Source organism: Lactuca serriola, chromosome 4 (genome assembly GCF_051521515.1).
Source record: "Lactuca serriola cultivar US96UC23 chromosome 4, Lser_US96UC23_V15, whole genome shotgun sequence".
Classification (NCBI taxonomy): Eukaryota; Viridiplantae; Streptophyta; class Magnoliopsida; order Asterales; family Asteraceae; genus Lactuca; species Lactuca serriola.
This window is the reverse complement of record NC_136411.1, coordinates 154365859-154382749: the sequence shown is the minus strand read 5'-3', so window position 1 is coordinate 154382749 and position 16891 is coordinate 154365859. Positions and strand designations below refer to the sequence as shown.

The following is a 16891-nucleotide window of genomic DNA, read 5'->3' as shown; positions in this document are numbered from 1 at the left end:
TAATAGTTAGCTTTTTAGCTATTAGCTAGCTTTTGAGCTAATAGCTAGTATACAAAACATAGTCTTAACGATTTGTACCATTGATAGCATTACAAGTTAGGATTTTAGCTTTGATTAAACTCTATTCTGCCAGAAGGATTAGAAGTTTGGTTGCAACGACTGTTTTCCACGTAATACTTTTATTCGATTCGGAAGGTGAAATGGGTAATGACGATTATTGTTGGTTATAAAGATATTTTTGAACACAAATCAAAGAGTTAAATGGCAAATGATTTACAACAAAAAAGAAGAAATGACCAAATATGAACAAAAATGATGGTGGATTATCTAATTGGTAAGAAAAATTATGGACCTTAAAAACTCTATATTGGATGCTTAAAGTGTTTAAAAACATAAAATGATGGGTCTTGGCTCTTGATCGTTTATTGACGATAACCCTAAGCAAAACCCAATAAGTTGAAACTGATGTGGAAATCTCATATTCCCATCCCATCCAACAAAAAGCCTCGATTCTTATTCCATCAACATAAAATACAAAATAAAAATAAAAATAAATAATAATAATACTAGCAAAAGTAGTAGTAATTATACAATCGTATTCAAATTTCTACAGGTGCTCTATGCTTATTTCAACACAACTCCACTCCCATGCCGCTTTACTCTTCACATAACTTAAATTTTGTGTGTGTGTGTGTGTATGTGTCGATTTACCGGGTCTCATCCTCCAAGTTGCGGAAACCAGCAGTCAAATCCTCATATAGCTTCTTAAATTTCCCAACTAGCACATCCTCTCCTTCAGCCGGATCCTCAAACTTCTGAGACCTGTTTATTTAATATGATTAAACCCACAAACAAAATACTTATATTATTAACCAAAAAAAAAAACACATCATTTAAATAAACCCATTAGGAAGAGGAGGAGAAGGAGGAGACTTACACTAAACGATAAAACAAATCACCCAACCGATGCTTAATCAATGTATATGTGATCTTCTGCCCATCCATACCAGCTCCTCTCTCCACCGACTGTATTGTATATTTGTATAATATCATATATTTTATGTGAAATATTTAGATATATTATTATAACACTAGTAGCATACCTGATTGGCCAGATTATAGAAATGGATTATGTTGCGCATCATCCACACAGATTTGTAGAACGGGCAGAATTTATCATATCTGTCATCACCAAAACAATCTCATTCTATAACACTTACTTTACTGTTTCATATCCAGTAACCAGAAAAAAAAAAAAACTATGTTTGCTTGCCACATAGGATTAGGAATCAAATCATGCATTCCTTAATCCTTCTCCAGGGATGATTTTCATTCATTCCTTCATGGAATGGAATCATATATCATAATAAATAATAACTAGTTATTCCATTCCATGGATGTTTTTCAATTGATTTAAACCTTCAATTAAATAGTTATTTTTTTTATATATTATACTACCTCAGTTTTAAGATTTCAAAGTGTTTGCCTTTTTTTTAATAGACAACTTTTTAAAGTAGTGAATAAACTTTCTTAGGCTATTTAAAATACAGGGTATATATTTCCAACAGCATGAAATATGGCTATACAGGTATATCTTTATTTTATCAAAAGCTTATTTTTAAACAATACCAATATTTTTCTTTATTTATTAAACTAATGTCATTTTGTTTTATAACAAACAACATGTTTGAATGACTAATTACATTCCATTCCATCTTACCATACAATACCATACCAAACAAACATATAATATGATAGTATGATTTATGAAAGTTACAGTACTTACGGTGTAAAAGCATTCTGAGCAAGATAGTCTTCCCTCAAAAGTTTAGCAGTTTCCAAGGTTATTTTATCCGTTTCAGCCAATGCATCTTTACCCACCAGCTACAACCATCATCATCATCATCATCATCATCATCATCATATGATATATTCATATACATATATATAATATAATATAAATATAATAAAAGCAGGAACATAGTCATACCTGGACAATCTCATTCAGGTCATCTTCTCTCTGCAACACCTCACGAGCTTTTGTCCTAATGTTGATGAAATCCGAATCAAATTTCTCATAGAATGATTCCAGAGCCTAAACAAGAAACAGTTTTTTATTTGCAGATATAAAGACACAACTAAGCTTTAAAAAAACCAACAGTATTTGCAGATATGTTGCTTACCGTTGAGTATTTTGAATAGGAGATAAGCCAGTTAACAGAAGGAAAATGTTTCCTCTGGGCAAGTTTCTTATCAAGACCCCAGAAAACCTGACAAAACATTCACCTTAGCATTTACATATTTATTTATTTTAACAAAAAAAAGGATCTAGAAAGTACCTGAACAATGCTGAGGGTGGCAGATGTAACAGGATCAGAGAAATCTCCTCCAGGAGGAGACACAGCACCAACAATTGTGACACTGCCAGTACGTTCGGGCCCACCAAGGCATTTTACTTTGCCAGCACGTTCATAAAAGGATGCCAGACGTGCAGCCAGGTAAGCAGGATACCCACTGTCAGCAGGCATTTCTGCCTAAAAATAAAAACAATATTATTATTATTTCTCATAAAAAATTTCATATCATTATCTGGAAACTTACCAATCGACCAGAAATTTCACGCAATGCTTCTGCCCAACGAGAGGTAGAATCTGCCATCATACTCACATTGTAACCCATGTCTCTGAAGTATTCGGCTATGGTAATTCCTGAAAGTAACACCAAATTAATTAGAATCATAAACACCAAATCTGTTACTCTAAGAATTCATTTTACCTGTATAAATTGAAGCCTCACGAGCAGCAACAGGCATGTTAGAAGTGTTGGCCACAAGTGTTGTACGTTTCATCACAGACTCTTCACGCCCATCAGGTAATGTCATTGTCAATTGAGGAAAGTCCATCAGAACCTACACAGTTTGTATAAATAATAAAAATTCTCAACATCATAAACCATATATATATACAACACTAAGAAAGAAAAATAATCATAATGGAAATGGAAATCATACTTCTGCCATTTCATTTCCTCTTTCTCCACAACCAACGTAAACAACAGTGTCTGAATTTGAGTACTGCATAACAATTAATGCTGGGAGTGAATATAATAATAATAATAATAATAATAATAATAATAATAATAATAATAATAATAATAATAATAATAGTTTCAGCATATAATATTTAGAATGAGCAATTGAAAAATAATATACCTTGGATAAAGCTTGACTGATAACAGTTTTCCCACAGCCAAAGGCACCAGGAATGGCACATGTGCCACCAAGCACTGAAGGGAAAAGGGCATCAAGGACACGCTGACATAAAAAAAAATAAAAAATAAAAAAATTACAAAAACATCCAACCAGGGACTAATCTGCAATAACATAAAAGATTTGAAACTTACCTGTCCAGTAAGAAGAGGGGTATCAGCAGCAAGCTTGGAAGCAACAGGCCTTGGAGTACGCACAGGCCAAGTCTGCAAATAAAAGGTGCATCAAGTATAGAAAAACAGGGCAACTGATATTTAAAAAAAAAAAAAAAGAATTGTTAATCATTAGGAAAAAGAGAAATAGAAAACCTGGAGCATGGTGAATTGCTTTTTGACACCTTGGAATTCAAGCTCCAAAACAGTGTCCTGAACAAGTTATGCGTTAGTTGAAACAAGTCTCAAGATGACAACTTTATAGAATTTGGATTTTAGATGATAAATCAAATCATGTTATTTGTTGTAAAGTATAGACCTTTAATGAATAATGACCAGCTGGAGCAACATAAGTTATCTTTCCCATAGCACCAGGAGGTAAAGCAATGTGATGTTCCACTAGACTGTTCTCAAATACAGTCTGCATATAAATAAATGAGAAGAAAGTAAAAACCAAATGATTTGATTATGTATAAAATAGTAGTGTTGCATTTCTATTAACAATCAAGAATATTGAATGACTTACAGCATATAGATCGCCACCTGTCACATGGTCTCCCTCACCTAGCACCAAAACATCAAAAAATTATAACTAATAAATATCTGCATGAACATGAAGATGAAACCTCTGGGAAACTTTATAACTGTAAATTACCTATTTTCCTGGGTTGAAATTCCCAAAGGATGTCCTTGTCAAGTGCTGGGACAGATACACCACGTGGGATGTACACATCATTTGATATTTTTGCAATAGTCTTCAGGGGCCTCTGAAGAAATGAGTTGATAAAAGAGTAGAGTAAGAAGCTGTTAGAAAGATTAAAGATTTGTTGTGCAATTAGTGTAACAACTTTCAAATCATCAGAAAGAGCAAACAAATATGACAAACCTGAATACCATCAAATATGTTCCCCAAGATTCCAGGACCCAACTCCACTGACAGAGGCTGAAGGTAAGTGAAGAGATTAGTGCAGTTGATTTCCAGATTACGAACATCTTAAAGCAAGTTACAATATGCAATAAATACCTTGTGTGTCCGTAAAACAGGATCATTCACAGTCAATCCAGCTGTCTCTTCATAAACTGAAATACAATGGACACTTTATTCTCAAATGCGTAGACACTTAAAGATCCTTCATGCTGTGTGTGTGTGTGTGTGAGAGAGAGAGAGAGAGCACCAAAATACCTTGGATTGTAGCAGAATCTCCTTCCAAACGAATAATCTCTCCAATAAGGTTGTCATGTCCAACACGAACAAGTTCATACATAGCAGCACCAGCCATTCCATCTGCAATGACCACTGGTCCTGATACCTGTCACATTGCAACCAGCTTAAGATTAAGATTTTATCAGATACTCCTCAAAGCACATGACATGGACAATCTTTGCTCATGGTAATAGCATTGTTTTTGAAGTAAGAAGTGCTGTGCATAAAGAACATAACCATGCCCATTGCCCATTCCACACTCTTCCAAAAATCAGATATGACAAGGAAAACACAGGCAACTTGATACAACAAAGCAAGAAAAATAGGGTATCATTAATAAGGACATAAATAAGAGTAGAGCAACTATCACTGAAGAACACCAAGAGTGACAATTTAAATAAGTTTAATAATTAATAAGAGTAGAGGAAGGGGGAACAAGAAAAATGTGAAGACTTTGAATCCATGGATTTGCTCAAGGGGAGGGACAAAAAAGACATAAGTTCTTGAATTAAATGAAGCTTGTTACTGGAATACCTTATAGCCCACCAGAATGTTCCTAATTGACGGAGGGTAGCCTTGAATTGTAAAGATTTGCGGATATGTGAAACTATTTTGTTTTAGGGTATGGTAGTTCGTGTAAGCCTATGTGGATTATCTTATGGCATACAACCAAATTAAAATACTATGTGACTACTAAACTTACTCGAGAAAGAAATAGCTTTCCAGAAAATAAGTGTTGTTTTGCATATTTTTTTTCAAAAAGTCGTGGAGAAAAATACAGACGGGCTACAGAATCCTTACTAATAAGAACCACTCGAGATAAAAGAATAATAACAGAAAAGTACTGAATTATCATGTCAGGTGAGGCAGCAGAGATCCTGAGGGATGGAGTAGACGATTAATTGTCTGAAGGTGTAGGTTTTAACATAGAAAATTAGAATTCAGATAGTGCTTGAACGCGAAATGTGAAGAAGAATCGGAGTACATATAAGCTAGCGAACAATCAAATCCACATATCCAATCCAGCAAATTAGATGGCATCAAGTAACTGAGCAGATAAAAAACGGTAAGGAAAAAAGCATGCAAATCCTATCGAAGTGGAAAAAGACTAATAAATGGTTTGACCACAATTAACTGAATGGGGAGATGGGGAAACATAACAGATCAACAAAGGCTCACCTTGCGGACGTAACCACACTCGCTCTCCTTCTCAGAATCTTCGAAGGTGGTCAAACGAGCTCCATACGCCGATGGCATCTTTGATCGTGGTTGCGATCACAGATGAGGGAAACTATGATTGGTTGAATGCAGGGGTATAATCCAAATCTTTGACGACAAATCCAAACAGGTAGAAAAACGTACTAGGGTTAGAGAGAGGGGGTTCAGGTATGCGAAGCAGCAAAGAAGACGACGAACAACGTGATGAACGTGTGGTGTGATTTGTGAATGGATTATGGATATGAATCTGCTCTGTTTGCTTGGGCCTCTGAGTCTGGGGTAGTTACCATATGAGATCTGTAGCGATTAAATCGCTGCCGCATGGAGCATATTTTCGAATGACGTAATTGCTGAATCACTGATAATTAATAATCACCCCCTATAGTTTTGTAAGATCATCTCGTTCTAACCTTATTAATATTTTAAACGGTTAAGAAACTAAAAACATGACGGGATTGGTTTGATTATTAATATATTGCCTTAATGAGTAAGGTACGGTCGCCAACGTTTGAGATTAAATCATTAAAATGTTTTTATTTGTAAAATAGACAAAGAAAAAATAAATTGAATATAAAAATGATATAATATGTCGACAACGTTTTTATGTTTCTCAAGGAAAATTGGTTCATTTGGTTGCAAGTAAGTTATATTTCTACGTTGGGAAAATGACTCTTGAGGATAATTAACTTTTGCGTTTGTACTCATTTGGTCACTTTCCTTTTTTTTTTGTATTCAATATACCATCGAACTTGTTGTTGGTGTTTACCATAGCCCTTTTGACCGGCTTTTGACCTGTGATAGCCGGTCAAAGGGTTATGGTGAACACAAACAACAAGTTCGATGGTATATTGAGTACAAAAAAAAAAGAAAGGGACCAAATGAGAACAAACGCAACAGTTGGTTACCCTCCTAATTCATTTTCCTTTTACTCATTTACAACAAATCTCATATCATCTCTTACTGATATTAATGACTTTATGAGATTCATTCTTGCTTCTCTTCAAAACATAACCTACGAAAAGACATTATTCATACATGTACAACTTTGTAATGCACTTGAATATTTATTAGGGGAATCTTGACTAAGCAGACGCATTTCATGACTACATTTACATTTCCAATCAAATGATTTATCGTATCATAGATTCTAGACAAGTCTACAAACGAGTGGAATCACAAGTGTTGTGATTTTTTAGTTTACTTAGCTTTAAGATCGAACTCATGGGATAAGATACAACATCGATATGTACAATATTATGGTGATGTGTCTACAAAAGCAGCATGATATTGTACATATTGATGTTGTATCTTATTCCATGAGTTCGATCTTAAAGCTAAGTAAACTCAAAAATCACAGCACTTGTGATTCCACTCGTTTGTAGACTTGTCTAGAATCTATGATACGATAAATCATTTGATTGGAAATGTAAATGTAGTCATGAAATGCGCCTGCTTAGTCAAGATTCCCCTAATAAATATTCAAGTGCATTACAAAGTTGTACATGTATGAATAATGTCATTTCGTAGGTTATGTTTTGAAGAGAAGCAAGAATGAATCTCATAAAGTCATTAATATCAGTAGGAGATGATGTGGGATTTGTTGTAAATGAGTAAAAGGAAAATGAATTAGGAGGGTAACCAACTGTTGCGTTTGTTCTCATTTGGTCACTTTCCTTTTTTTTGTACTCAATATACCATCGAACTTGTTGTTTGTGTTCACCATAACCCTTTGACCGACTATCACATGTCAAAAGCCGGTCAAAAGGGCTATGGTAAACAACAACAACAAGTTCGATGGTATATTGAATACAAAAAAAAAGTGACCAAATAAGTATAAACGCAAAAGTTAATTACCCTCAAGAGTCATTTTCCCTTCTACTTTTGAAAGTTTTATACTTATAATCAAGATTTTGAAAACGGATCATAGACCGAATCGGCCATCTTACCAGTTCGATGGTTCAAATTGGTCCAACCGGTTGGACCGGTCTAAAAACCGGATGATGACATAATTGGTCCCACTACTACTTCTAAAATTGTAAAGAAACTAAATCAACAAAGTAAACAGGAAATTAATAATAAGACATAGACGTGGAGACTTCAATGTATAGAGATCGGATACATAAAGGTGTTGTACTTTCAATGCTCATTCATCATAAACTCGAAAAATGGATTAATAACCCAGGAAAATCAATTACTAATTCATGGAGACTAAATGAGAAACACATCTCCTCCTTCATATTAAAACCCCATCTCATGCTTTTGTTTGCAAGCTTAAAACCTTTCTCCTTGTGATTGTTGGTTTTGTATACAATTTGTTTAATAGTATGGGTTGAAGATGGTGAAGGTTGCTTGACACATATACAATATGGTTTTTTCTTCATCTGGGTTTCGAGTTGCATGTATGCCACGTGCAAGTTGATGTTGATGCTTCATCTATTCTGAATTCAGTTTTTATAAGGGTTTGTCTTTTTGATCTAGATTTTTTTTTCTTTTGATTTGTAGGTTGATTAAGAAGTAAGAGGTAAAGAAAAAGAGGATATATATATATATATATATATATATATATATATATATATATATATATATATATATATATATGCTTAAGGAATATGTGACTGTTATGTATCTAATATTAGGTATAGAACCATCAAAAACTATGTAGTTTTAACAAAATGCAATCAAATCTCTCTACCATATTTCTTGTATCCTCTATTAGACTAGATAATAGGCTTTGTACATATTTTTATGGAGTTTTAAATATTTAATTTTGCACTATAAACCATGTATAAGAATACATTATCAACTACCAATAAGTATTCATATTCAAATTTAATATAGAAAACTATAGTGAAAGATTGAAATTGTTCATTAAAAACTCAATAAATTTTTTCCCATAACACATCAAAAAGATTCATGCAAGTATACATATCGTAGGTGTCAAAGAAAGTTACGAAGCCTACTAGAGGTCTAATAGAAACAACACATTCGAAATATATAGATGTTGGGGATAAATTATGAAATCAATAATTTATATGAGCTCAAAAGCAAGGAAGAAGCTAACAATGAAATAAATGTGTTTTTTTAATCAAAATGACATCATTTTTTATGGTTCTATACCTAATATTACATACATGACAACCACATATTCACTTTTTCATATATATATATATATATATATATATATATATATATATATATATATATATATATATATATACTACCTAATACATCAATGATCATTTTGTCACGTGTCATCTTCTCCTTCATTTGGACACATGTCAATTGTAAGCATTTTTTATCTAATGTATTTTCCACATGTAAATTTCCGATTTGTTCCAACATATTTTAATTGACAACTCATTGAATTATTTATGGAAAATCAATCTCAATATAAATCAGAATAAATGTCATAAATAATGTCTCGATAATTGCTTTCTTTCTAATGGTAAATCCATAAATTCAGTCTATATCGACAATATTCAAAGTCATTCATAAAGTTTTCAAAGATGTCGATTTTCATTTCTCATAATTATGTTCTTCATACATTATGATATTGTATCAATCATTCAAAAAACAATTTCTCATATAATATAATCATTTCCAAAATTATGTAGACATGTGTTACTATTTAATGCATTTTTTCTTTAATTATTAGTATTACTTGTCCTTATTTTGAAGTCGTTTTTTCTGTATAATCATCATCGTCGACGCCACCATGTTGTTTGCTTTTATTGTTTATGTGTTTATTTTCTTTCTGATGCTTAATTTTGTTCTTGGTTGCAGAATTTTAAGATTCTGTGACATTCTTCAGAATTTACATTGCGATGATCTTAATGAAACGATATGCTAACTCGAATCACTGTTTTTTTACTTCATATTCTGATTTTTTTTGTTCATTCATAAGAAATAAGGAGTTTTAATACCAATAGAATTATCTCTGATAAAGTGTAACATCCCAAAAAATACAGGCAAAAAAATTTCATTTTTAAATACGTCATTATAAAACCAACAGTGTAATAAAACATCTGTAATATCATGTCATGTCAAAACCAAAGTAGAAATAATCAAACGTGTTATCATAAAATAATATCAAAGTGTAATCCCAAAGATCTCATGTGCGGAAAACCATAGTGTGATGCGCTGCAATCAAGCCGGCTCCTTTCCTTTAAACACGAAGTACCTAAAACCAAAACTGAAAACCGTAAGCACGAAGCTTAGTGAGTTCCCCCATCATACCGCATACCATACAATCACATAATATACAAATATTGTCAGACATATCTGGGTGCCCGACCTGCTCCTTCGGTCCTCTCGACCGGATACTGACCAGTATATTTGGGAGCTTGCCTCCCCTTCGGTCCTCTCGACCGGACACTGACTAGCATATATGGGTGCTGGTCTCCCCTTCGGTCCTCTCGACTGGATACTGACCAGTATATATGGGAGCTTGCCTCCCCTTCGATCCTCTCGACCGAATACTGACTAGCATATCTAGGTGTTGGTCTCCCCTTCGGTCCTCTCGACCGGATACTGACCAGTATATCTGGGAGCTTGCCTCCCCTTCGATCCTCTCGACCGGATACTGACTAGCGTATATGGGTGATGGTCTCCCCTTCGGTCCTCTCGGCCGGATACTGGGGACTATTTCACCCCTACCACTACCGCATAACACATATATCTCATAAACTATCTAGCATGGCTGGGCAAACCCGCCCCTTCGACCCTATCGACCGGTGTTCTGGGGGACTATGTCCCCCTACTGCCACTCGCACATAGCATCATATTATACTAGCACAATAACATATCACATGTAGTAGCAAACCTAGATGAATATCACAGAGACAAACATCTATCATACAATCCTACTGGTGGGCCGGCATTGTGGCCATAGACCCACCGCTACTGGAAGGTAACTCACCTCACGCTGCTGAAGTCCCGTAGACACAATCCCACACTTGCTGAAGTCTCGCAGACTCGACCCCAGCTACTGGCTGACAGATTTCCGAACTGTCAACACCAAAATAACACCCAATTAATAATCGGGTCCCAATACATAACCATAAACACTTACTTTGGATAATTACATTACCCCAAGCTTGGCTTATTCAAGCCCAAGGCCCAATCCGTAGGCCCAAATTCAACTAGGAATCAAAGCCCAACACATGGCCCAATTTTCCAAATTGGGCCTAGGCCTATACATGGTCTCATTCTGAGGCCCAACATCATATAATCATTAAGGCCCAAACTACGGTCCATCTATGGCCCAATTTTCCAAATTGGGTCCAAGCCCCTTACATGGGCCTTACCCTAGGCCCATTAAATTACTCTAGACCATTTGCTTGATCTTGGATAGCCCATTTAATAACCCAATCATCAAGGCCCAATAATAAACCCAAGTGAAATTAGGGTTTCACATAAAATGATGATTAGGGTTAAGTTTCCTACTTAACCCATTAAGGACTTAATCCATTAAGTCCAATATTGCTTAGATTAATCTTCGCCAATGATTATTATTTAATATCTCAAGTTATTAAATAATTCTCGTGTGTGTGACCCGATTAATTCTTAAAGTTAGGTTTTCATTGGCATTAGGGTGTTCCAATCCAAATATTAGCCCATTTATCAATTTGTTGGCCTTTTATGACAATTAGGGCTTTATTGGGCCTAATAAGCCCACTAAAATCTTATTAAGCCCATATGGGTTTTATTGGGTCCGTTAGAGTCCATTCAGCTTTATTGGGCCCATTAGAGCTCCTTTGAGCCCATTAGGGTTTCTAGCACCCCAAATGAATCTATCACAAGAGGCAAAGCGCACCGCCACCCGACACGGCGGCCGGTGGTGGCAGGAGGCGGCAGCCACCACCCTACGGTGGTGGTTTGAGGTTTCTATTATTCCTTTTTTTTGTTACAATTTACAATGCCAATCCGATTGACACACGCATACACACTAATCTAATTAAAAACACACACATACACAACTACCTAATGGTGGCCGGCGATGGCGCATGGCGGTAGCCACCACCTCACGGCGGTGGTGGTGGCTGTTCAAGAATTTCGGCCAAAGAATCGTACATACAACATCTTACCCACAAAACCCATACAAACTCTCTCACTCATACAAAACACACACACCCAGCCACCCATACACGGTGGTTAAGGGTGGCAGAAAAGAAAATAGCGGCGGCAACCACCATGGTTGGCAGCCATGGTGGTTTTTCTCGGGTTTGCTGGCCAAACGAGAATCCATCTACACTTCATAGCTAAGTAGTAACCCGCATCACACGAGTTCATCGCGAAGAACGCACCCACCTCAGTCACTTCAGGTGGCAGGCGACATCCGGAGCACAAAAAGGCAGCCGCTCGGAGCTGTAACGGCGGCGGTCGTTGAAGTGAGGGCGGCGGCTAAAGAAAAGCACAAGGTGGCGACTGTATAGTCTTTTAGGGTTAGGTTAATGTAACAGGGAAGAAGAAGCTATCGGGTTTAAATCCCACATCAAACAAACCTTTGCCCGTTTTTACATGATCGGTCCCTCCCCCTTGGGATCTTTTCAAATCAACTCCAATAATTACAAATCTGCCCCTCCTCTACAATTTGTTCTCAATAAAGTCCCAAAATTCACAAGTTAGTCCCTGAGTCTCCAAGATCTCTTCAATGAAGTCCCAAAAGTTACCATATAGCCCCTTCCTTCAAAAATATATACAAAACTAATCCATAATTTACAAAACCACCCCTTGATTGACAATTTCTTTTCAATTAAGGTCCAATGCTCAAACTTAAGCCATGTTAACATTTTTAGTCCCTGCCTTCTAACATTGTAGCCTTTGGTTCCCGAAAACCAACACCTTGCCATAGAATTATTTATTTTAGGGCTACTAATCGTTCATTATTTTATTTATTGATTTAATAAATAAACAAGGCTTTACAACTCTCCCCCATTTAAATTAGATTTCGTCCTCGAAATCATTCCTTACCAATCCTTACATACCAAGCCATTCTAGTAACATAGTCATCTTCCTGGGCACACCCTAGCCTTCCCAGGGTAGCCGTGACCAATCTTTGTAAAGCCCTACAATATGTAGGTGAACGAATTCCTTGCAACCAGACCACATGTAATCTATCAGAAATCTGCTATCTCGAGATGGTCTGAATCCCTGACAGGCCACTCATACTAAATCATTACCGATGGAACCAGCCCGCTTATCACTCAACTGACTACTTAACTTCTGATAGCATGTGGTTCCCACCATAAACCTGGGTCACAAACCCAATTACCTCTGCAGATCACTTATTCTTGGCTCAGGCTCAGCTAATCCCGGTGTGGGTGACTTGCCACTCCCCAATAAACCAGCTATTTGTGCGCATATGCACTAAAACACACATACTATCACTGCCCAAATGTTGAAACTGTCCGAACCCTGAACTTCCTAAAGCAGTATACGTTGCTACATAGCTGCTTATCAAAAGCTACCGAGACCTCCTGGGTCTCGATTCGCTTGCCAATCCTCTGAAATACTGGGTTTCCACCCGGATGCGATGCCAAAGGACTTCCTACTTAGTCGCCTCACACGACTTTCGAACAAAATCCTTCTCTGGAACTAGTTGTCACTAGTTATCCTGCCACTGTGGCTCTAACGACTTTCTGATCTAACCTATCGGGTCTATGCATCGCATCCTGTCATCATCTAATCCAAGAATAAAAGTGATCGATACCTAACCAATGGTAGCCTTACATCACCAACGCCCTTACGCAGTCCATTACTTCCCTGATCTCATAACTGTAGCGGCGTTCCTACAGTCTTATCACTGGCTCAACTAGATCTAATCCGTCTGGGTAATACCGAGATCCAATACGTGGATTTCCATATCCTCACTGCTACACCCGAACTGGTGGGTACTACTATTCCTTCCGCATTCTAACAACACGCTCATGCCATCTATCAACCTAGTGAATGCTACGGCTACACTCGCAGACTTACAACACTCTATCACTATCTAGCTGCTAGTGAATGCCACGGCTACACCCGCAGACTTACGACACTCTAATACTATATGCCAACCTGGTGAATGTTACGGCTACACCCGCAGACTTACAACACCCCTCACACTATCTGCTGCTGGTGAATGCTACGGCTACACCCGCAGACTTACAACACTCTAACACTATCTGATCGCTAGTGAATGCCACGACTACCCCCGTAGTCTTATAACACTTCCCATGATAACTGACTGCTAGTGAATGCTATGGCTACCCCCGTAGTCTTACAACACTTTCCATACTAACTGACATCTAGTGAATGCTACGGCTACCCCCTAAGTTTTACAACACTTTCCAACCCGGGTCGAACACGCACTCGACCTAACCCTCAACTGAACTCGAGTCCTAACCAGAAATCTAACCTAGTTCCCGAAGCCTGCTATCACGTGACCCCATTGTATCAGTACCGTACCCATGCCCATGATCAAAGCATCGTCATAAACCACGAAATCATCTACACCCTCTGGCAGGGTGAGAATCAGTGCCTCGCACAACCGCTGTCTGAGAGTCTCGAAGGCTGCCTGCTGCTCAGGCCCCCAATGAAAGGCTACCGACTTCTTGGTCAGTCGGTTCAAAGGAACCTCAATCTCGGATAAGTCCCGTATAAATCTCCGGTAATAACCCACTATACCCAGGGAATTCTGAATCTTAGATGGAGACCTCGGAATCTACCACTGCATCATGGCCTCTATCTTGGTCAAATCAACTAGAATACCCTTCTGGTTGACAAGGTGGCCTTGAGATTGCACCTTGCGCAACCAGAACTCACAGTTGGAGAACTTTATAAAAAGTCTCTCCCCCACTTAGATTCAACTAAGTCTTCACATTACTTGAGAATTGAAGGATTCCCAATCCTTCTCGCTTTCTAATATCCCACTGATGACAACCTGTGCCTGCAAATGCTTATGTTTAATCGCCGATTAAACCTTGAGATCGCCCATCCTCAGAAGTCTCGATGAGTACCCTTGAAATCTGATCCAGTCTGACACCTCAATCCATTTAACATGCTATCAATTGAAGACCTTAATCTTCACTCTAGCTGACGAATCCTCGTTCCCACTGCCAATCTTGCAGTACCACTGAACTCTAACCGAACACAACCCATGCGAAAACACAATTATCTTGAACATCCAGTGACCAACCACTTATGTATCTAACACCTGCGACTGACACTACCCTCTTCCTGTCACCAGTTCTGTCCTCGCCACGGTAGTGCCTTGAACTCCAAGGTTCATCCATAAACAATTACCGACCATACCTAAACAATGATAGAACCTCTGAACGCTGACTTCATTGGGGAACAATCACTCCAACCCTGATCGAGTATCCTCTAAATAATACTCCTGCATAGATCCCGACAAAGATCCGAAATGATAATGGTATGCGCGGAAGCCACTCCTCAAGATGTGTCCCTCTTTGGGTTCATCAAGGACTTTTCGGCATGCAGGATGGCATATATGATCCTTGGTAACCCAAACACTAGCAGAAAAACCGACCCGAGGTCTGAATTATCCAAACTCACTCACAATTCCAACGCGATACGTATCCCTAACATCCATCTAGTAGCAATAGAAGATGACATACTCGCAACGTCTGGGAAAATACTGGTCACCTTCTGCTGATATGACCAATCCTGCTACCCTGTAGCAGCCTAAACCCTTGGAGTGACAAACTCCCTTGTGTACTTTCTCGTACGCGCTGCACTGACTCAGACCTTGCTGGCCTCTCATCTGATGTTCAGAAGTCATGAGTCTCTTCCCGGGACCCTCTGCTATACGCACTTGGCACGCACCTCTCTTTCCAGGGTGCTCCAAATCAATCTCGCGTCTGCAACTCTTGGATATCATATCCTTCAGGGTCTGACACCCTGTCACGTGCACTAGCTCGCTTGCCAATGGCTAAGCTGCAACAACTGAACATCCTCTGTCCCCAAATTGGGTCACAAACTCTTCCTTGAAGCTTCTTAGATTCTCCAAGACTCTCACTGATTCGAGTATGGATCATGTGCTTTCAGTAGTACGGGCCCAATACTACCTTCCACACCTATCCATACTTTCCTCAGCAATCCTACCGGATCCTCCAAGTCACTTCCTCAACGGGTACACCCAAGTCTAACTGAGCCTCACTACTAACTCACTAAAATATATCCTAGGCTTCCCTAGGTTCCCGAACTCACCCAATCCTCAGCTGCCGAAAGATTCCCAGTAATGTCAACTAGCTACCTCATGAATATAGCCACATGCAACAGAGATCAGATAATCCTTCAAGTAACAGACTCATCCCTATAACGGTTAGACTCAAACGAGAGCTGCGTAATAGGGTCAATTCTATCACTCTGAGATTATCCAGCTTGTGCCACATGTGACTTAGCATATTCACTTAATAGCTAACTCACATTACTAAGAGTCCCACAAAGCACAAAGCAAGCAACATTCAGACAATGGAAAATCTAACCATCATATTCCAATCAAATCATTTTATCCTCTAATCAGGAATTTGTACATGCAGTTAAAAGGCTCATACAATCAGGCATAACCTAAACAGGCTATCTTATCACTGACTGATTTGTACTAGCATGCCAGTCTACAAGCACATATAATAAGCATATAAGGCATCCTCCTAGATCCTTAGCCCTAATCTAGCATGCAATTCTCATAATCATATCGTAACATAACATATCATAGCATGTATGGGTATCTTGGGGAAAACTTACTTGAGCTCGGCTGATTGCACGCATCACACACTTTGTTCTTCTCAAAGTTCCTTTCTCTTTTCAGATTCCTTTCAAAGTCCTTTTTATAAAATGGTTTTACTTTTGAAAATTTTCATACCAAGCCCTTAGTTTGAGTTCAGACACACCCGAGAGTATGTCCGAATCCCTCAAACCAAAGCTCTGATACCAACTTGTAACATCCCAAAAATACAGGCCAAAACAATTTTATTTTTAAATACGTCATTATAAAACTAACAGAGTAATAAAACATCCGTAATATCATGTCATGTCAAAACCAAA

The 16891-nt window shown here is 37.8% G+C and overlaps 1 protein-coding gene across 1 annotated transcript; it reads right to left on the bottom strand.

Moving 5' to 3' along the window:
• Positions 1-492: 492 nt before the first annotated feature.
• Positions 493-6147, bottom strand: LOC145102778 (V-type proton ATPase catalytic subunit A). Its single transcript, XM_079040249.1, has 20 exons — positions 5804-6147; positions 4604-4730; positions 4445-4500; positions 4307-4363; positions 4076-4187; positions 3947-3984; positions 3740-3841; positions 3577-3633; positions 3403-3474; positions 3212-3313; positions 3011-3073; positions 2776-2908; positions 2602-2708; positions 2340-2534; positions 2184-2270; positions 1991-2095; positions 1787-1884; positions 1104-1182; positions 938-1026; positions 493-822 (listed from the first exon to the last, which is right to left on the bottom strand). The coding sequence occupies exons 1-20, from the start codon at positions 5879-5881 to the stop codon at positions 708-710; spliced, it is 1872 nt and encodes a 623-aa protein (XP_078896375.1). The 5' UTR covers positions 5882-6147; the 3' UTR covers positions 493-707.
• Between the last annotated feature and the right edge of the window lie 10744 nt (positions 6148-16891).